This window comes from Solanum pennellii, chromosome 4 (genome assembly GCF_001406875.1).
Source record: "Solanum pennellii chromosome 4, SPENNV200".
Classification (NCBI taxonomy): Eukaryota; Viridiplantae; Streptophyta; class Magnoliopsida; order Solanales; family Solanaceae; genus Solanum; species Solanum pennellii.
Window position 1 is genome coordinate 68,443,243 of NC_028640.1, and position 22,508 is coordinate 68,465,750.

A 22,508-nucleotide genomic window follows, 5' to 3' on the forward strand; every position below is an offset into this window, starting at 1 on the left:
GGGGGATCGAGGGTAGCGGTAAAAAAATGAAATTTTGAAATTCAAAACATTTTTTAAAAATAAACTTTAATTTTTTTTTGGGAAGCATGGGGTGGAGGTCGAGAATTGAAATATTAATTGGGACCCATATATGAAAGTTTTGAAAAATCGCTTCTAAAACTTGGTATCAGAAGGTTTTTTGAAAATTTGAAGAAAATTTGCAATACCCATATTTGACCCGTAGTTTACCCATAATATACCCATATTTTAATGGGTAAAATATGGGTATAATCCCAAATATTATCCATATTTAAAATCACTCTTTCAACTCATATTTGATGGGCTATTTGGGCGGGTTAGTGAAAAATAGGCTTAAATTGTCAGCACTACCTATGACCTATCTATGTGATACTCCAGATACATGTGAATCACACTTGATACATGCAGATACATGTATATATCTAACTTATATCTTATATTAATATATTTGGTAGCAAAAATATATATATCTAAGTATATCTTCCTCAATATGTGGTAGAAACTCTTAATCAGTAGTAAGATACGTAAAATTTGAATATATAGATAATAAAAGTATATATGTTAGTGGAGTATGTCTGTACTTTTTGTTCCTTATTAAATCGTATCACTTTCTTTAGTTTTTAGTCAGTGAAGTATGCATATTTATGAGATTTAAAATTTAGATAATTTGGTTACTTTTTTATCAACTTTGCATTTTTTTGTCTAAAATAAATATTGTTCAAATGTCAAAATAATATTAGAGACGTATTATTAACAGTCAATCATTATTCTAGTCTAAATATTTCGAAAGCAATGATAACATTATTAAAAAGTTTGGCTGCAAATAATGCATTGTGTGAGTTTAATAATTGAACATACATTTTTTTTATAAATAAACGACCAAACCGGGGGTTGTAGAATGTTCGAGTTTGAAGTGACATATATTCTTTATAATAATATTTTCTTTTTATCATCTAAACTATAATATTTTTTTTAATCAAAAACTTAAAGGAAGAAAGAGACGAAATTACTTTAATTTTTTGACGTATTGTATTACTGCATAGGGCATAACATTGAGAATAATAAATGTCGTGTCCATGCATGTCTTTGTAACATTCAAAGTTTTTGGAAAATATATTTAATTAAATAAAAATCAAGTCTTTTTATCAATCCCTTTTAGAATGCAACTTTCTTCTTTTTATTTTCTCTTTCAAGTCACATTTCATGATAAAGATGAAAGGGATGCATCTTAATTGGTAGATACTTTATTTTGCTTTTATGTTTCATTTGTCGATATGAAGGAAAAAAAAAAGTAGTGATTCATAATCTTATATTCAACGTTACGTTCTTGCATGGAAGTCAAATTGATAATAATGGTGCTTTAGGTATTTGGAAATTTAATTCAGTAAGAAAACTTCCAAATTTAGTATGCAATCAATTACGAGTGCTCTAATAACTTAAAGGTCGTTTGGTAGTTAATTAGATTTATGCGAATATTAATAATGTAGGGATTAGATATGAGTGAACTTATTTATCATTTTATGTAGTATCAGTTATATGTACAATAATTAATTATTCCGTCCTCTATATTGCATGAAATTAATGTATACCTATAGATTTCCTCTTTAACTTATATTAGTTATGTGAGTTTCTAAATTGTCAACCAAACATCATATCAATTATGCATGAATAGCTTATTTTCTTTCTACCTACCAAACATCATATAAGTTACATAGAAACTGACACAGGAGCAACTTACTTCTTATATCCAGCTAGCAAACGATCCCTTAAGATATTATGTAATCAATCGATAATTAAGAAAAAAAATCTTAGATATGAATATTTTAGTGATATTGAATTCCTTACGTACTCCCATGCGAATGTTAAAAAGATAAATGTTTCTTACTCCTCCACTTATTTACTTCTCCCCCTTTTTTTCCCGATCAATCATAGTTAGTGTGAGTCCAATTTGAGAAAAAAATTGTGTTTCTTTGAGTATTTTTTTTTTTATCATTTGTTTGATTTATGTTGGAGTGTGTGTGTATGATCTTGGAGTGTGTGTGTGTGTGTTGTGTCTCATGTGTGTGTGTGTGTTTGTGTGTAATGTATGTGTTTTTCTAGACTCAACACTTTTCATTTCTAGAATTTAAGTAGTTTAGGGTTTCCCTTAAGCTAAGTCATATCATTTATTTATTTTTCTCTTAGCTAGGTTCAATATGTCACTATAACATACAATAAATATATGTAGTCAACTTTCTTGGTCACACTATATCCAATTGCAACAACAGGAGTAGAAAGTACATGAGACAATATGTATTATATGGTCAAAAAAGATAGGACTTTAATTTCACATATTGGTAAAGGAGTAGAGAATCCATTATGCCCACCATTAAATCTTGTCTCCATATTATATATTTTTATTTTTAGGAAAAATCAAAGTTTGACCACCAATGAGATTAGATAAATCACTTTAAGGGCATCATGAGAATATAGTGATTTACCATTATCATGTGTTCTAACTTTGGAAAATAGACAAATACTTGATTTCCTTTAATAAGTCTTACATGATATTTGAGTAAAATCACTCCAAGTAATTTTTTAGTTATGTTATTGAAAAATAGCTATTTATCATGAAGTTTGAAATTTAACTAATGAAATTCTGGAATATTGCCATGGAATTTCACTTATAAAATTAAATATTTCATGATAACGATTATTTTTCAATGATAATATCGAAAAGAGGCTAGCCCATAGGACATAAATCTACAAATGAATCCATAGTATATATATCTTCCATAAATTAAAAAGATCAATTTGCAAGAATGACAGAGAGTATATATTAGATGGAGACAGATTAGACAAGAACCATGAATGTTTTTGTTAAGCACAAAAAGATAAATCTAGCATGACTTTCTTGGTCAAATGTATACTCATGAAAGGTTTTAAAATAGAAGAATGGAAATCATAATTTTCATTCTCCTTTTTAATTTTTTATAAATGTTTTATGGGAAAAATATTTTCAATAATTTAACTCAACTTTTCTTGTTTAAGTGTCAAACAACAAAATGCATGTATATATAATATTATGAATCACAATTACTCAACTCATATATCTCTCACGATCACCACCATCACCGTTAATTATCACAATTAATTGTCACTACCACTAACTGTTATTTACAGTCATTGTTATCACATCAATAATCAATAATCACTATTATCAAACTCGGACATATCATAGATCCACTACAGTCATTATCACTAAAAACCATCATTGTTAATAACTATTGTCAGTCATCATCCACCACCATTATTAACCACGATATTTTCAGTCACCATCACCAGCGGGTGGACATGGTAACAAAATTAAAACTCTCATTAGATAATTGCAATTTTTAGAAATACTATACCACTTCATATCAATTTTGATTAGAGAATAAGTACTTCTATTTTTTTAATATTTAAATGTTAAAATACATATTGAAATTCATATATTTCAAATTCAGACTTTCAGATATGTCTATATATATATATTTTTAAATAAAAAACAAAATCTCCATTATGGTCTAATTGATTAGATTTTTGACATAACACAATTCAACCCATCTAATGTAATTGACTTTGTAACCTAATCTTGTTATATAATATATATACTACATAATATAGTAAACAAGATTGTATTATCCAAAACAAAAAGTTCATGCCTTGGCCCTTGGTAGTGTTAGTCTTTGTGAGAAATGATTTTAAATGGTGATTTTCCACATAAAATGTCGACATATTTTTCTAATAACAAAAAAAAAAAAAACTTTCTTCCTCAATCAAATTAATAATGGAGATGACTTGGCTACGTGCATAGTTTACACCATTACTGAAAGATGTATTTTTTTATATTTTAATATCATTTGTACAAAAGTTGATAATAATTTGGATATATTGGTAATAGTTGTATAATGTATGTAATGACTAATTGCGTTCTCTCAAAACCCCAATAATTTGTGCCTTTTTTATTTCCCCTTTTTGGGTTCTAAACTTCAATCTTCTTTAATATATAATAACATTTGTTGATGATTGAGGTGACAAAATTAGTTCATTTTAATATAATTTATTAAATCTATATAAGGTCAAGTTGGTTATTACTTTGTTGTTCTATTTGATCAATTCAATTCATTTAGTTCATTAAAAATTCAGTTGATATGTAATTTAAGTTGATTCCCGAAAAATCTTGGTAATATATTTTTTAAAAAATTGATGATACTTCATGTTATATATGGTTATGATAAAGAGTAAAAAACTAATCGGATACTAAAATTTGTTTTTTTAAAAAAAAAAAACAATACATAAAATTTAGTATAAATTGAATAAATTGAATCATGACCAACTTTTAGTTCATTTCCGTCCAAACAACTTTTAAGCAAATCAATCATTTATATATTTATTAACTCAATTTATTTTTTGACTCGCGCAATCAAATGAGTCCAACCCGGTACATTTGGAAGCCTTAACACAAACATGATAAAGTGTGATTTTCAGTATAAACACCCCGTAGAACCAAGTGTTAGTTTACTATTGAGTAGCTTTAATTTTATTTTGACAAAAGCATAAAAAATCATAGTTATATTTAATTACTTGTGGTCATTAAATTTTATACAATTTGACTACTCTGTATGGAATTATATGAAGCTGCTTGATAATAATATATATGATTCACAATGTTTCACACGTATGTTTAGCTATTATCGTGAGATTCCTTTTATCTTTTCCTTTTTTCGTACTTTCTTTCGTTTTCATATCTTTTCTTTATTAGTCTTTTGAATATTGCATGTCGTACCATTTAAGTCATTAACAATGAAAACTTCAAACAATCATCCATAAGTTAATATTAAGATGTAGACTACATATTGATGGTCATTTTCTAATTCTATAGAAAAGAATGTGATAAGATGAGATAGAATGTTAATTGACAAATCTCTCGATGAATTAAGGATTCAAACTTGCGATCGATCAGTTCTCGTTCTCAACCCACGAAAAGGGTCGAAAAAACTCACTGTTGATATTACGAATATGATAATAATGATCAAAATCGAATTCGATTATCAATTGTCCCTATTGAAAATAGCATTGACTATTAATTCTCAACGAATTGGAGTTATATATCTATTTTCTATTTAAGATTTCTTGTGTTCCAAATGGGGAAATTTGCACAAATAATTTTTGAGGTTTTTTTGAATCTGTCGACTAAATCTAATCTATTTGTGAAAAAAAATTAAAAAAAATTAACTATTTATAAACACGAATTCAACACTTTAATCTAATTGTGTAATACGTTAAAATGAAGGAAGTTGGTGACCTGATGACAAGAGTGTTTGCGAGCAAAGATATATCTTTGAAAGGACATGATTAATAATTCTACTCATTTTCAAATTGGCTTTGCTCTTTTTTAACTTTTATTTATATATTTGTTCATAGCTTTGTATTTACTTACGAATTATTTTGCTTGGAGACATAATTTAAAGAGTGACGTCAAAAAGGTTTATACATAAATGGTATGACTAAGTAGGCCCTCGTAAAACTGGTTAGGCCCAAGATTTGTGCGCACTTAATTAAAAGATGAGTAAACTCAAGTGGGAATTTTTATTAATAATCATATTTTGGATCATAATTTGTATAATTATAGTTTATAAAAATAGATTTAGAGATTAGAGAGGTGAGGGTTCAAGAGAAATAGGGAAGAGCGAAAAGGTATCTCAGATTTGCCCCCTCTGATCTCTCACACACATAGATACAAAACTGACAGTATCAATCAAAATAAGAAACAGTTTGATCATAGATGTATAAATTTCTCTTATACACATACCTTTTTACATATAACTATAATTGGTTAGTTCTGATATTCTTCATAAATTGAATGTGGGGTGGGGTGTGAAATTAGTTCGTAGGCCTAACTCACACCCCAAAAGCTAGTTGAGAGGGAGTAGAATTGTCCAAGCCTTATAAGGAGTCTACCCATTTCATTAATTACTTATGTAGGACTTTTGTTATTCTTTAACACTCACTTCACGCCCAGTGCTTAGCATCTGGTGCGTGGGCAATTTTCCAACATCGGGTGAGACGGGCCCTGCTCTGATACCATGTGAAATTAGGTCTTAGGCCTAACTCACACCCCAAAAGCTAGCTCAAAGGGAAAAGGATTGTCCAAGCCTTATAAGGAGTCCACACATCTCATTAATTATCGATGTGGAACTTTTGTCGTTCTTTAACATGGGGTGGGGTGAGGTGAAGGTGAAGATAAGTGTTAGAGAACGAAAATAACACAATCAATAAGTAATATCACTAGTAAAATTCATCTTTTATTACTTTCACTTAGAAAAAACAGTTACATTTTTAAACAACAAATCCTTCTACTTTCGCTAAAAATAGTATAATTTTCATTAAAAAAAAATCAAAAAATTTGATTAATCAAATATAAAATATTAAGAAAATATTTTCTATAAAATATTTAATTTCCGTAGGAAATATATTGTGAATGAGAATCAAACCAAAATAGTAAAGAAAATTTAGAAGGACGACCAACTAAATTTAGGTGGATAAGGTCCAATGGCCGTTACTCTCATGTCTACAAATAGGCCGACACTTATACATGCATGCATGAAGGAGGACTTTTTTTTAATTCAAAATCTATTGATTCGATTAAATTATATTTATGATTCATTTTAGAATAAAAGTTATTATCCTTTAAATATTTATATAATTTGAGTTTGAAATATTTATTTCAAAACGAAAAAAAAACACTCCTCCTTATTATCATGTTTGTTCGTGATAAAAAAGAAAAAGTTAATTAGTGCAAATTCAACACTTTATTTTTCAATTGTGTAATCATTTACATTCAAGCTTTATAATCACAATCCAATTTACCAGATTGTCATCTACTAGCTTTTATGTTTCCATTATCCACTTCCCATACATACACTTAGATTAATTCGTTTGTGTATTAATTTCGTAGTGAATCAATTCCAACGAGTCTTTCAAAATATTAATCGGTCATTATTATTAGTATTATATTGCTCAAAGATACCAAATTCAGCAAATTTTTCATCAACCATGATGAATAACTAAGTAAATAATATAGTTTTATTTGGGAGGTAATTATAATGACATGTTTAATTATGTGTGTTATTTAATTCATTAACTTTATTGACAACCCTATCCATATTCCCTAGGCTTCTCTTTTTTTAAAGAAAAAGAAAAAACTAATCTTTCTTTATGCCACAAATTAAAAAGTTCCAACTCAATACGATTAGTTTAAAACATTATAATTATATTTCACTAGACAAATTAATGGAAGAAGAATTCTATGAGACACATTCATTAACCAAAATGGTAGAAAAGGACAGCAACTTAAAAATAATAACTACTACTCATAAGTGGGACTTCAATTTTTGTAAAAGTAACTTTTAATTATAAATTAAAGTTTGAGTGAGATATGAAGAAAGTAAAGCCACAAGATAGGGCTTTTTTTTAATATTATGTTTATTTTAATGTTGATATTTGCTATAAGATAATGAAAGGCTGGTGGCATTCGTGTGGAATCCACACTCTTCCCCATTTACTAATATTATGAAAAATCCCACTTCACTAGCCAACCATACAAATATTAATTGCTTTTCCTCTTCAGCAATCCATTTTCAGTTTGTTTAATGATTTTCATTGATGTGAAAGGATAACCAATTGATCTTTTAAAAGTTCAATTACTTTTGTTTCCAAATATAATTACGTTTAAGTAATTCTGAAATTTTATTGTGCAAACCTAACAAAAGAATATTCCTTGATGAAATAAATCATGATTTTTAATATCAAAACCAAAAATCTAAAAAGTAGGGGATGAGTTTATGAAAACTCAAGCTAAGATTGTTTCTAAGATATTTAATGTATGATAAGCTGCCTAAAGATGTCTAGATCCAAGGTGATGTAAAAATTGACTTACGGTCTAGAAGATGTATGAAGGATCAAGATTGAGTGTAAGTAAAAATAATTCAAATGACCTAAAGAGTGACTATACATGGTGGGATTGGAAAAAAGAGATATGGAGTTTGATGAGTTTAATTATTTATCTTGATTCAATTTATCGATCCATGCGGACACCTACTCTAACAGCTAACTAGGAGAATTCTTATTACTCTGTTTTAGAGAGAGAACGTAGAAAACTAATTAAATATAAGAAATTTCTTAAATAGTATAAAGTAGACATTCAAACGAAGAAATGTACAGTTCAATATTTAACTTCAAATATTAATTCTCAAGAGGAACCAAATTTATCAATGTACGTTATGTAAAAGAATCCATCTTCGTCCTTGTTTTTTCGAGAAGTGGTTGGATGCATGATGTTCTTGACAAAGATAAATATAGAATTTTAGTTAGCACAATAAGTGTTTTATGGCAACACAATATTCTTTAACATACTTTTCAACTTTTAAGTATTTTATACTTTGATTTTATCCTCATTTTATCATTCATTCACATCGAAAAACCGATTTAAAAGTTTTGAACTGAATCGAACTGAAGTACAAAAAAAAACCCAAATTGATTAGTTTAATTTGATATACGGTGAACACTTTTCTAAAATCAAAAAATTGAAGAACCAAGCCAAAATTTGATAAAACTGAACCTAAGAAATGAACGTCCACCCCTAGTTATATCCATCAAAATGATATTAATAAGGTTGTTTCTTTGTGAAAATGAAGTCTTCAAGTAGTAAAGATGACAAGAACCAATAACATCAGTGAATTTCTTATGGAAAGACTCAACTGAGAGTCTTTGGTGTCATTTCTTGCTAGCATATCGATCGATTCGATTCGATTTTAAAATTTATCGATTTGATTTATTGGTTATCGATTTATAGAGATGTTAAACCTTTATAAAATCATTAAGATATCGACTTATCGGTTATTGATATTATCGGTCGGTTATCGATTTAACTGTTAAGATTTGACAAGAAAAATCATTGAAAATCACATAGAAACAAGGTGACAAACCAAATAAACCGTGGACATGAGTTCATAAGTTACATCTTGCTCAAAAGCAAACAATTTTATATTGTAGAAAAATCAAGAGTTCAGACAACCAAAAATAAAAATAGGAAATCTGTCACGACCCAATCACCGAGTCGTGTGGGAACCCACTCTAACACCTAAGCAGGAGAACCCTTGATTGCCAAATGGTTAACAACATGCAAAATATTAAAAAAAGCTGGATATAAAAGGAATTTCACTAGATTTTTATAAAATAAAGAGTTTCAAACAGACCAAGGTTAAATTTACAGAATCAATAACACCCCAAAGATCTAGGGTATGTTTTGTGAAGGAAAATGTTTTTTTATGAAAAACAAGTAGAATTTTGACTTATTTTCTTATGTTTGGTTGGTAAGTAGAAAATATTTTTCGAGAAAGATTTTGTGTTTGAATTATGAACGAAAAATATTTTTGAGAAATATCTTTTATTTTTACTAGAGTAGAATAATTTTTGAAATTGAAAATATTTTTTAAAACAAATTTAATTTTTTTTTGGGAGGGGGTTGGTGGTATGGGTTAGGGGTGATTTTTTTAAAAAAAAAATTAAAAATATTTTTAAAACAAAATTAAAATTTGTTTGGGAGGTAAGAGGGGTTTGGTTAGGGGTAGGGGGGAGGGTCAAGGGTAGGGGTGAAAAAATAAAATTTGAAGTTGAAAATCTCTTTTTAAAATAATTTTTTTTTTTGGGTGGGGTGGGGGGAAGGGTAGGGTAGGGGTGAAAAAATGAAATTATGAGGGCTGGCCGAGGGGGATAAAACTTGAAATGGAAAATATTTTTAAAAACAAACTTAGTTTTTTTAGGCATGGGCGGTGAAAATATAAAAATTTGAATTTGAATTTTTTTTTAAAAACAACTTAATATTTTTTGGAGGGGGGTGGGTCGTGGGTAGGGCGGGGTGAGGTGAAAAAAATAAAAATTTGAATTTGGAAATATTTTTTAAAAATATATATTTTTCAACAAAAAAATGTAATTTGAAGTTGAAGGAAGTTTTGAAAAATGTTTTCCTTAATTGTTAAAGAGGAAATCATTTTCCTTAATTTTGAGGAAAATAAGTTGATTTAGAAAAATTTTCCAAAACTTTTAGCCCAACCAAAATGAGAAAATTGAAAAATATTTTTCGAGAAATGTTTTCCTTCATACCGAACACACTCCTAATTTAAATAGGTACAAGAGCTTCTACGATTACAATATATAAAATTCGGTAACTAACGACACAACTTCCACCACATGAAAGAAAAAGTAGAAGTTGTTGGTGATTGTCTCTGTCTTCACCTTTGAAATATTGTTGACCTTACAATAAGACTATGTCAAACTTAGTAAGAGCAGTATCAGTACAAACCACAGGTACTGGTAGGCATTATCGGTCAACTCGATGCGCATCACATAATATGAAGAAATCAACCATCAGAAAACATGTAATAGAAAAGTACATTCTCAAACTTTATCCTCCCACATTAACCATTAGCATATACCTTAAGCGTATCATAACACTTGACTCTAACCCCCTAAGTCGCTTCGCTCTTAATCATAGTCTAATAGTTCTAACTCGTGGATGAGTTCTCGAATACAACCACTATCAACCCGGCCAATCACTCACAACACACCCTCACTTTTTTTGCACCATAAATTAACCCTTGACTACACATTATACCCTATCCAGGTTTGCCAACTGTTTCAAATATGAACCTCCTATCCAAGGTAAAATCTAACTAGTATTATTCAAGAACACTTACAACCCTTTTAACCATATTCTGTAATAATACATGGATTCTCGATCTCTACTAACCAAATTACATATTTGTAGGCCCACTCATTCACAATCAATTTCAATTAACTAGATATAAATCATTTAATTACCATATGGTAAACATACATATAAAATATGCACAATTCAATTATCATTTTAGGTAAACCTACAATTTCTCAATTTTCAAGTCAATTAGATATGAACATAATCATCACAATTGGTTCTCTCATGGAACCCACGCCTAAATTTTTAGTGTTTTGAAACGTGACACACGATTCAATATACATGTGTGTTGGAACGTGATATTCGACCGAGAATATATGTGTCGAAATATGACACCAAATTCAATATATATATCGAAACATGACACTCAATTCAGTTAGTACAACCACAGTTACAATCACACCCACAACTCACAGTACTTATAGTCTCATACAATCAAGTAACATGTTCATGACATGTATTATTCACATATAATCATTTCATTATTTATGATCCACATTCTTTATTCATATACATGCACGCAGACAATGAAGCAGTATACCTGCACATCACACAACAGGAAATCAAACCATCACCTAATCCTTGTTTGTAGGACAAGGTTGTTCCCCACAGTTCACGTCATCCTTAGCAACTAGAGTTCATGTACAATTATCCATTTTTCTGTGCTCGAAGGTCTAAACATGGATTTTATTGTTAATTAACATTATACTACGCAGTGAGCATAAATTTACGACTATTCAATTGAGTAAGTCTAGCCTACTTGGACGTCAAACAACTGCAGAGGTATTGTAGCTTGAATCTTGGCTTTCGGACAACGAGACGGCTAATTTGATAGAAATTCAGCAAGTTTTCATCATCTTTGCACTAGAAATCTCTTCTTTTTTCCTTCCCAAGCCTAGAGCAGCCTTTTGAGGTTTCTAGAGTGATCCTCATCTCTTTTTTTTGGCACTTGGTGAAAAAGAGAAAAATAAGATTTTGCCTCATTTAAGTTCTAACCCCCCCCCCTCACCCCCAACCCTCTTGCTCTAGAGCTACTTGTTCCTCTGGAGCACCGCCGCCTTATCGCATAATCCCACTCTATCGGGAGAGTGGAGTCCAGTTATTATCGATGTTTTGCTCTCTATAAATAACGACGTTTGGGATCATTATAAAATAAAATTTTAAATAAGCAATTTTATATACAAAATATTATAAATATAATTATTTAATTTGCTATTAGGTTATCGATTAACCCATTAAGAAAAAACCTCAAACCATTAAGAATTGATAACCCAATAACAAAAAAATTATAATTGCTATAAAAAATGTTAAATCAATAACTCATTATTGATAAATCAATAATTTTTTTCTTGCGGATTATCGATTTTGGTTTGATTTTAAATAACCCTACTACCAACAAATGAATGAAAGAAAAGAAGTAAAGAAGATGATCGAGAAACGATGAAAAATTCTTTACATTTGCTCTGATACCATGAAAGATATCATAGAACCATTAAAGAATTTTTTTTTTTTTGTAAATTATGTTCAGATAGAATCTGTACAATCAAATGCATTTTTATATAAAATTCTATAGAAAAAATGTAAAATAAATATTGTAACAAATTTACATCTTATAAAAAATTTAAAAATAATTTATCTACAATGTGTCATTTATCATGTGAGGAGGTATACACCAAATATTTCGTGAGGATGTGAATGATTGAACTTTCTTCATGTTTTGTCAATCAACTCACACAAACCTATTATAAATAGCATCAACTTCTTTTCTTTATTCATTTTCTGATTGTGTGACTTAGCGTCATACTTACATTCACAACCACAAGTAGTGAAATTGTTCAAAACATTTAATTTTATAATTTCTTTAGCTTGTTAATATAATTAGGTATATAGATTGTTCTTGTGTCATGTAACTCATATCCCTTTGCAATTGAAATTTCTTATATCAAGAGGATGCTTAGATCTGAAACAGTGAGGTAATAGATTCTATTTTACGGATCTGAAACTCTGATGTAGTAGATCCAATTTTTATATATCTTTTAGGCATCATTTCACATATCTGAAGTGATGAGACAGTAGATCATATTTTTATATATCATTCTTAGACATTATTTCATAGATCTGAAGCAGGAAAGTAGTAGATTTTTTTTTATATTTTTAATAGACATCATTTCATAGATCTGAGGCACTAAAAAGTAGATCTTCGTTTTTTCTTATATATTTTTGTACATCATTTCACAAATTTGTAGTGAGGGAGAAGATCCTACTTTTATATATCTTTCTTAGACATGATTTCATAGATCCAAAGCAAGAAAACAATAGATTTTACTTGTATGTTTTTCTTAGACACCATTTCACAGATCTGAAGCAGTAAGACGGTGGATCTTACTTTATTATATACTTCTAAGACATTATTTTACAGATTTGAAGTAGTGAGACAGTGCATCTTAGCTTTATAAATCTTCCTGAGACATCATCATAGATCTAAAGCAGTAAAATGATAGATCCTAATTTTATATACTTTTTTTGGAAACTATTTCATAGATCTGAAGCAGTGATACAATAGATCTTACTTTTAAATATCTTTCTTAAACATCATTTCACAGTTCTGAAGTAGTGATGCAGTATATTCTACTTTTATATATTTTTCTTAAACTTTACTTCACAGATTTGAAGATGTGAGGCAGTAGATCCTATTTCTAAAAAAATTCTATCGAAAGAAAATCAAGCAGTGACTATGTCGTTGCATCTTCTCAAAGGTGAGTCTTCTTACGGAATAATTATCTTATCATTAATTAAACTTTTTTATTGAAAATCAATTTAAATTTTCTATTTGAATTTTTGTTGTTAGATTTATCAAAAATGATGTTATTTTCATGTGAATAAGATATATTTTTCTTAAACTTTACTTCACAGATCTGAAGATGTGAGGCAGTAGATCCTATTTCTAAAAAAAAATTATCGAAAGAAAATCAAGCAGTGACTATGTCGTTGCATCTTCTCAAAGGTGAGTCTTCTTACGAAATAATTATCTTATAATTAATTAATTTTTTTATTTAAAATAAAATTAAATTTTCTATTTGAATTTTGTTGTTAGATTTATGAAAAATGATGTTATTTTCATGTGAATAAGATATGTTAAATAGAAAATGTAATTAGAATTAATGATTTTCTCACCCTAAAACTCAATTGAAAAGTTTTATTTCATTTTTTACTTCTATGAAGAAATGAAAGTAATAGAAAAGAGAATCGAGAAAAGATGAATAGACTTTTTTGAATTTGCTCTGATACCATGAAAGATACTAGAACCTACGAGAAACAAATTTGTAAAAGAATTTTGTATGTTTGATGAAATCTATACAATGAAATTTAATTCTATACAAAATTGTTATGGACTTAAATATTAAAAATAATAATCCACAAGTAATATAAAAATAATCTCATCAACAAAGTTTCATTTATAATGTGAAGAGATATTCACTAAATTTGTGTTGAGAATCTTAAAACTGAGTTTTTTAAAATATTTTCTCAATCAACTCACGAATGCCTATTAAAATTGCATTAACATTTTGTCTTCATTTATTTTATGATTGTATACCTTAGGATCACATTTACATTCACAGTCACAAGTCATGAAGATGTACAATACCTTAATTAGATTTCATAATTTGTTTAGCTGATTAAGTAACTAGATATATCATTTGTTTTTTCTGTCATGTTGTTTAGCCCCTTCGCAATTGAAAACATTTGGTACAATCAAATTTGTTCATAGTGCATTCTACAAATTTATACAAATTTGAAGCAGTGATCAAATAGAACATCACATTTTGTAGATTTTCTTGTGAAGAGATTTTATCGGTCAAACGATGATCATGTCATTGCATCTTTATCGTTATTCAAACAAAGGTGAGTCCTTTATAAAATAGTTATCTTATTATTAATAAAAAAAAATAATTTAGTTGACAGTGATTATAATTTATATCTTTCTATATCCATAAAATATGATGTTAATGAGGTTGTTTTCATGTTGAATCTAACTCTCCTAAACTGTAAAATAATTAAAATCGGTTACTTTAGTGATTTTCTCTCTGAAAAGTTCAATTGACAGTTTTAGTGACATTTTTTGTTACTATGAAGAAATTAATAAGAGAATGGTTGAGAATAGAATCGAGAGAAGATAGAAGCATTTTTCTTTAAATTTGCTTTGATATTATGAAAGACATAGTAAAACTTTTGGATAAAAAATTTGTAAAAGAATTATGTATATTTTTTCTGATAAAGTTTGTAAAGTGATATGCATTTTCACATATGAATGCTACGAAGTAAAATATAAAAGAAAAAATTTTGTAGCAAATTTACAACTCATAAGCAAACTAAAAAATAATCTCATCTACAAAATTCTTGAATAACAAATTTGTGAAAAACTTATGTATATCTTTTTTGATAAAATTTGTACAATTAAATGCATTTTTACATAGAGATTCTATTAAGAAGAAATTTTTCATAACAAATTTGCAAGTCATAAACAACCTAAAATAATTTTATCTACAAAATTCTTAAATAACTAATTTGTAAAAATTTATATATTTTTTCTCTGATAAAATCTGTATAATGAAACGTGTTTTTATATATGAATTATATTGAACTACAATTTAAAAAGAAAAACTTTATAATAAATTTACAATCTAATCTACAAAGTGTCATCTATCATATGCGAATATATTCATTAGATTTGTAGTGAGAATGCTGAAAATTGAACTTCCTTCGTATTTTTGTCAATAATAGGGAGTAAAACTTTGGAGTAAATGAGGAAAAAAAAAGAGACAACTGAGGTAAGTCTCTTATTTTTTTTGGTCATATTTGAATATATTTTTTTATTTGACTATATTTTATTTCTAAGCCTGTGTTAAATTGATTGACAAATACAAAAAGAAATTCAATCTTCAGCACTAACTTTAAATGTATGAATTTTACCTAATAATGATAATAAGTGAAGTAGTAAAATTTTGAAGTATAGCAGAAACAATGATTCATTCAATCAGGGTAGGTGGAAAACACATTTAAATAATGTAAAGTTAAAAAAAAATCTCTAAATAGCAATAGCTTCTTTAAAAAACCTAATTAATTTAAATGTCATAAATTGTTAAAAACAAAGTAAAACTATACACACACATTGAAAAAGAATCCCAACAACCATCAAAAGAATTAGAGCCGAAAAGATCAATGCACAACAAAAAAAATATTTTAGGTATGAATTTTAAAATTAAAAAAAATTGTTTATTTTCTTAAAGGGTACATTATATTTTATTTAAGTAGAGAGAGTGACATCATATATAGAAGCCAATTAGGGTACAAATATAGAGGGATTTGGTCCCTCTTCATTTCTCTTCTTTCCATTGTTCGTAAGTTCTAGCTTGAATTGGAGACACATGTCTTAGTTTAGAATTAATTATTGAGATCTAATTGATTAAAATAAAGTTATAACAATAGTTATTTACTTCTTAAATATTTTTACAATCCATTATATTTTTTTTAAATATATTAAAAACTTTTCTTTACCGAGTGCATACATATTTAAAACTTTGCTAAATATTTTTAGTTTTTTCGGGAAAAAATTATAGTACAATTAAACTTTTTATTATTCTAATAAAGTATTAAGAGCTACAACGTCTATTAGAGCAATATGGACTCCATTTAGGGAGTAAAAAATAATTTAAAGTTGAGTGACAAAATTTATTTTACTCCTAAAATTGAAATAAAAAAACATTTGATCACAATTTTTAATTTTTAATTTGAGAAATATTATTTGAGAAAAAGTTAAGGAAAAAAGTAAAAAATCGGCAAAAAATTACTCAAGTAATTAAGAAAAGAAATTCTTTTAAATATATTTATGAAGAATATAATATAATGTAAATCTAAAATAATTGGATTGCAATACTATTTAAGAAGTAAATATATGAAAGTAAATTACTATGATTAGGACGTTGTTTTAACCAATTAAATTTCAACAAATAATTCTAAACTATGACATGTATCACTAATCTAAACTAGAACTTGGGAAAATAAAAAGGAGCCGAATCCTTATTCTTACTATTAAATAATTACTTCAAATAAAATTAGTCAAATATAAAATCTCATTAATAAAGTTAATTAGTAGCAAAATAAGTGTACTAAGTCAATTGATAACAAATAATATAAAATGAAAGAAAATACATAATACATAATAATAAAGTTTTGAATGGTACTAATAAGCCAAAGCCTCTTTTAGCCTCTTTTGCTAATAATTAACTTTATTAATGAGATTTAATATTTGACTAATTGTATTTTATATAGTTATTTAATAGTAAGAATTAAATTATAAATAATAATGTTAAAACGATCTTAATTTGCTAAAATAAGTAAATAAGATAAACCTTTATATAAGATTAGGGGTCAAATAAAATTAAATCAAAGAAGTATATGGATCATTATTTTCTTTAATTTTATAATAATGATATTTAAACTTGCGTGGTTCCACTGACTAAACTTGACAACTTTTTGGAGTAAATCATACATTAATTAATTTATCTTTTTTTCAAAATTTCTCTTTATTTTTTCATCCCACTTCTAGAAAAAAGTAATCGTGATTCTCCACTTAATTTCACAATAGTTGAATACATAATATACTCTTGGCTACATCAAAAATATACTTGGCAACAATTAATAAATGATAATTAATTATCATTAAATATGCATTTTTAGTGATATTTATATTCTTTATAAATGTCTCTAAAGTCTATAGCGATATTTGATTAAATGACAATCAACTAATATTGGTAAAATCTTTAATATTTTCGATTAATGTACATATTTATTATTGCGAAAAGATATTTTTATCGTAGAGTTTGTTTACAATTAAAAGTTTGCAATTATTTGTAATTATATATACTTATCATTAAAACAAAGTTGCTCTAACTCTCAAAAAATATATAACAAAAAAAAGAATAATTTATTTAGTAAATTAAATCTTGTATTGTTTTTTATTATTATTTAAAGAAGAATCAAAGAAGGGTTTCTTTGATTACTTTTTTTTTTCTCCGAAAGAAAGTCCTTTTAATGAAATAGTTAAATGATTTTCTAATTTTTGTGGGATTGGTTTTTGTGAAAAAAGAGAGTAACTTAAAGACATTCAGTTACACCAAAATTAGGAATAGGAAAATGTCTATAACAAAATTCATGGAGGTCAATTAAAATTTATTTTATTTTTTTATATTTATAGGTGAGCTGAATAACAAATCAAAACTGATTTGTTATTTGTTTGTATATACTTTGATCAAAGAGGCTTATGATTTTGGTGATGTTTCTCATCATTTTATTTTTTTAATGTGCGCAAATGAGTGATATTAAATAAAATATAAATTGAAATTTATTCATTATCACTCATTATGCTATTTTAAAAAATAATACCTTATAAAAATTATGAGCCTCTTTGGTCAAAGTAACACATAAATAAAGTGGATAAAATCTGAAACAACCCCCGCAACCGAACAAATTAAGGGAGTTTGAAAAAATAACTTTAGCCATTACTTTTTATATGACACATTGAAACAGAATTCAGACGTTATAAATTTTATCAGATTAGAAATATGTGTTGCCCACTAGGTATTTATCACATGTAACTTGTAAGTGTATATTTGTCCTATTCATTATTTTGTTTTTTCAAGGTGCCTAAATAAGTGATAATGAATAAAACAAAAAAAAAAATTCATTATCACTCGTTATGCTATTTAAAAAAATTAAAAACCCTACCAAAATTATGGTTGATCAAAGTAAAAACCGAAATAAAGTGAATAAAACCTCAAAACAAGATCGCAAAAGAACAAACTAAGGGAATTTTAAAAAATAACTTTAGCGATTACTTTTTTTTATAACGTAACTTATAAATATATATTTGTCCTCTTCAAAATATATATGGACATAAAACTCAAGAGAGTAGTATTGAGGACAAAAGGCAATAAAAACTTCTCCATTATTTAAGACTTTATTTTCTTATCTTTATTTGTCATGCCTTATTCGTGGTGACGTTCTAATTTTGGTGCAACTCAATGCCTTAAAGTTTTCTTTTTTTATCACATAAATGATAAATCAATCCCTAGCTTAGCACAAAAATTAGAAAACCATTTTCTTCTTTCATGTTAAAGATTTTAATTTTGAAAAAAAAAAATTGGCCAAAAAATTTAACCAAAATGATTTTTTTTCTATGTTATTTCATCTTTAGTTTTTCCCTTTTTTTTCTCCCTCTAAGATCTCTTTGTAGTTATGAATAAGTTAAATATCGTTACAAACATTTTATCATTAATTTCAGCAGCAATTTTGGTCTTTTTGTAGATGTTGTGTGAACTAGAAATGATAAAAAAAATTAAAGGACAGCATTTTAACTATTTCCTTAAAAGGACTTTCTTTTGGAAAAAAAAGAAAAAGTATATCAAAGAAACCATTCTTTCATTCTTCTTTATATAAAGTAACATGCAAATTTTTATAGCAACAACTAAATTAAATTAAATTCTTATAAACCTCAATAATTTACTCCAAAAAGTAGAGTCCAATCCTTGCAAGACTCCATCGTAAGAATAAAAGAAAAAGAAAAAAAATGTGAATAGTTGGATGAAAAATGTGAATAAAAATGAATTGGAAATAACTAATTTATATGTTAGTGCTCATACAAGTCCCCACATTTTACCAACATAATTTGTGGTGTACTAAGAGTGTTTTACCTTTAATCTCTCCACCTCCAAATGGGTTTTGCAGTACGAAATTTGAGTAGGTTTAGTCAGAATTCTAATGTGAGCTTCGGACACAGAATAAGAAAAAAAAAGAAAAGTCCCCACATTTTCCTCCACTAGTACATTATTGGCGTGTGTCAAGCACAATCAACTACTTGTTCTTCACTCTTCTTCTACTATAAATTAGTTATTTCCAATTCATTTTTATTCACATTTTCATCCAAAATAAAAAACAAACAAACAACTATGGCATTAAATGAAGAAAGTAATAACACTCAACAAGAATCAAAGTTCACTCTCTCTATGAATCATGATATGGAGCAACAACAAATAAGCCTAGATCATCAACAAGCTGAAGAAAAAGAGTTTGATTACTCGAAACGTTCTCAATGGCTCCGAGCAGCTGTGCTCGGAGCCAATGATGGGTTGGTTTCAACCGCATCATTAATGATGGGAATTGGTGCTGTCAAAAAGGACATCAAAGTCATGATCCTTACTGGATTCGCCGGCCTAGTGGCCGGCGCATGTTCTATGGCCATAGGAGAATTTGTCTCCGTTTATTCTCAGCTCGATATTGAAATTGCTCAAATGAAGAGAGATAATAAGAGAAGAAATAAAATCCAAGGAGATCACGAGGACGAGGAAGAACAAAATGACTTGCCTAATCCAGCACAAGCAGCAGCAGCATCAGCTCTAGCATTTTCAGTAGGTGCAATTGTGCCATTACTGGCTGCATCTTTTATAAGAGATTATAAAGTGAGAATTGGAGCTGTTGTTGCTGCTGTCACCATAGCTTTAATGGTGTTTGGATGGTTAGGTGCTGTGTTGGGAAAAGCACCAGCAATCAAGTCATCTGCTAGGGTTTTGTTTGGAGGTTGGTTGGCCATGGCTATAACTTATGGCTTGACTAAATTGATTGGTTCTAGTGGTCTTTAACTGGAATTAGCTACCAAATTATTCATAGTTTTTTGATAATCTATTGCTAAATAACTTTAGCCGGTGGATTTTATCATTAAGCTACTGAGTTTGTCTGTTGCTGAATCGTGTTTTATCTAGTTATATACGCTACTAAATATTAATTGTGGCATAATGCCATAATAATACTTTTTTTTTTGTGTTTAGAATTTGTTATTATATATAGCTAGGATATATATATATAGGTCTCTATGTATTCTTATAATATTTGTATGTATGCATGTATCATTATATAATATGATAATATATATTAATTTCCATCCTTAAAAATCTTTATTTCGTTCCTTCTTCTTCTTCTTCTTTTTTGATGATCATCAATTCATCATATTATAAGGCAAATAATTAGTTCTATAAAAACATGGGATTTCTATTAAAAAAAAATATAACTTGGGATTTGTTTCGTTCTTTCTTCTTCTTCTTCTGGGAAAAAAAGGTTTTTTTGGCCAGAAATTTTTGTAATACTTTTCTATATTGTTTCACCTTTTAAAATATATTTATCCTTTTAACTCTAATATATTTTACATGAAAAAATAGAAAAAGAGATTAATTTATTTTAAAATAAGAAATAATTTTTTTTAATTTTTAAATCAAATTCTGATCAAATTCTCTAATCATTTAACACTTTTTATATATATTTTTATTCATGTGTGATTGTGTGTGATACTGTTTAAAATCATTAGCTTGACATGAAAGGTATTAATATGAATTAGCAACTTGCTAGCATAAAGTAACTCTCTTTTCCCTATTTTCATTATTTCTTTTTTGGACCTTTTTTTTTAGCCGACCAAAGAGTCTATTAGAAATAGTTACTTTATTTTTGAAGTGAAGATCATGTTAATATACACTCTATCTTTTAGGTCCTCTAAATCTCTTTATAAAAATTACAATGAATATGTTGGTTTATATCCATATTTAAAATCGTTAATCTACACTTAATATAAGCTTTAGAAAGAACTTGCATTATCCTTCTTCCATCCCAACATTATTATTAATTAAACTGAGCTAAAAATGTTTATATTTAAACTCAGCGTTTTTTTTTCTTTTTTTCTTTTTTCTGATAATGGAGTCTTGCAAGGATCGGACTCTTCTTTTAGGAGTAAATTATTGAGGTGTATAAGAATTTAATTTAATTTAATTTAATTGTTGCTATAAAACAAAACTTAAGCTTTTATTTTTGCATGTTACTTTATTTAAAGAAGATATCGGATAGATTCAAGGGAAAACTAAGATAACTGGGTTATAAAATTTAAAATAATTATAAATTCATAAACCCAAATTCAAAAGTAATTTTTGAAATCTATTTTGTTATGAATAATTACAACTCATACTTTATGTAAAGAGTTGATAATTTTCGCTTAATTGATACTGAATCAGTATTCTATATTGTATTGGTATCATTAAGGTTGATCATTTTCGCTTAACTTATATTAAATTAGTATCATATATTATATCGGTATCATTAATGCTGATAATTTTCGTTTAATTTATATTAAATCTGTATCATATATGGTTATTATATCATTAAAACTGATAATTTCACTTGATTATCATCTTTAATGATACGAATACAATAATATATGATACTGATTCAGTATCAGTTAAGCGAAACAATTCTTCACACCAAAATTAATTTGCTATGTCTTTTGCGATCTTTTTTTGAGGTTTTGGTCACTTCATTCCCGTATTTACTTTGATAATCATGATTTTGATAGGATTTTTATTTTTTTAAATAGCGTAATGAGTGATAATTATAAAAACCCATTTTTGTTTTATTCATTATCATTCATTTACGCACCTTAAAAAATAAAATAATGAAGAGGACAAATATACATTTACAAGTTACATGTGATAAGTACCTATTGGGCGACACACATATTTATAATCTGATAAATTTTATAACGTCTAAATTATGTATTCAATACCTCTTTATATATATATATATATATATATATATATATATA

General features: G+C 27.4%; 1 protein-coding gene and 1 long non-coding RNA gene across 2 annotated transcripts; both read left to right on the forward strand.

The window, feature by feature from the left end:
* Positions 1 to 12,610: 12,610 nt before the first annotated feature.
* On the forward strand, positions 12,611 to 15,620 carry LOC114076773. The gene is made up of 5 exons (XR_003577788.1): positions 12,611 to 12,786; positions 13,479 to 13,569; positions 13,727 to 13,817; positions 14,644 to 14,716; positions 15,596 to 15,620. It is a non-coding gene; the product is annotated as an uncharacterized LOC114076773 (long non-coding RNA).
* A 4,147-nt stretch (positions 15,621 to 19,767) lies between these two features.
* On the forward strand, positions 19,768 to 20,817 carry LOC107016259 (vacuolar iron transporter homolog 1-like). Its single transcript, XM_015216747.2, has one exon. It carries the CDS (start codon positions 19,819 to 19,821, stop codon positions 20,506 to 20,508), a length of 690 nt encoding a protein of 229 aa, XP_015072233.1. The 5' UTR covers positions 19,768 to 19,818; the 3' UTR covers positions 20,509 to 20,817.
* The last annotated feature ends 1,691 nt before the right edge of the window (positions 20,818 to 22,508 follow it).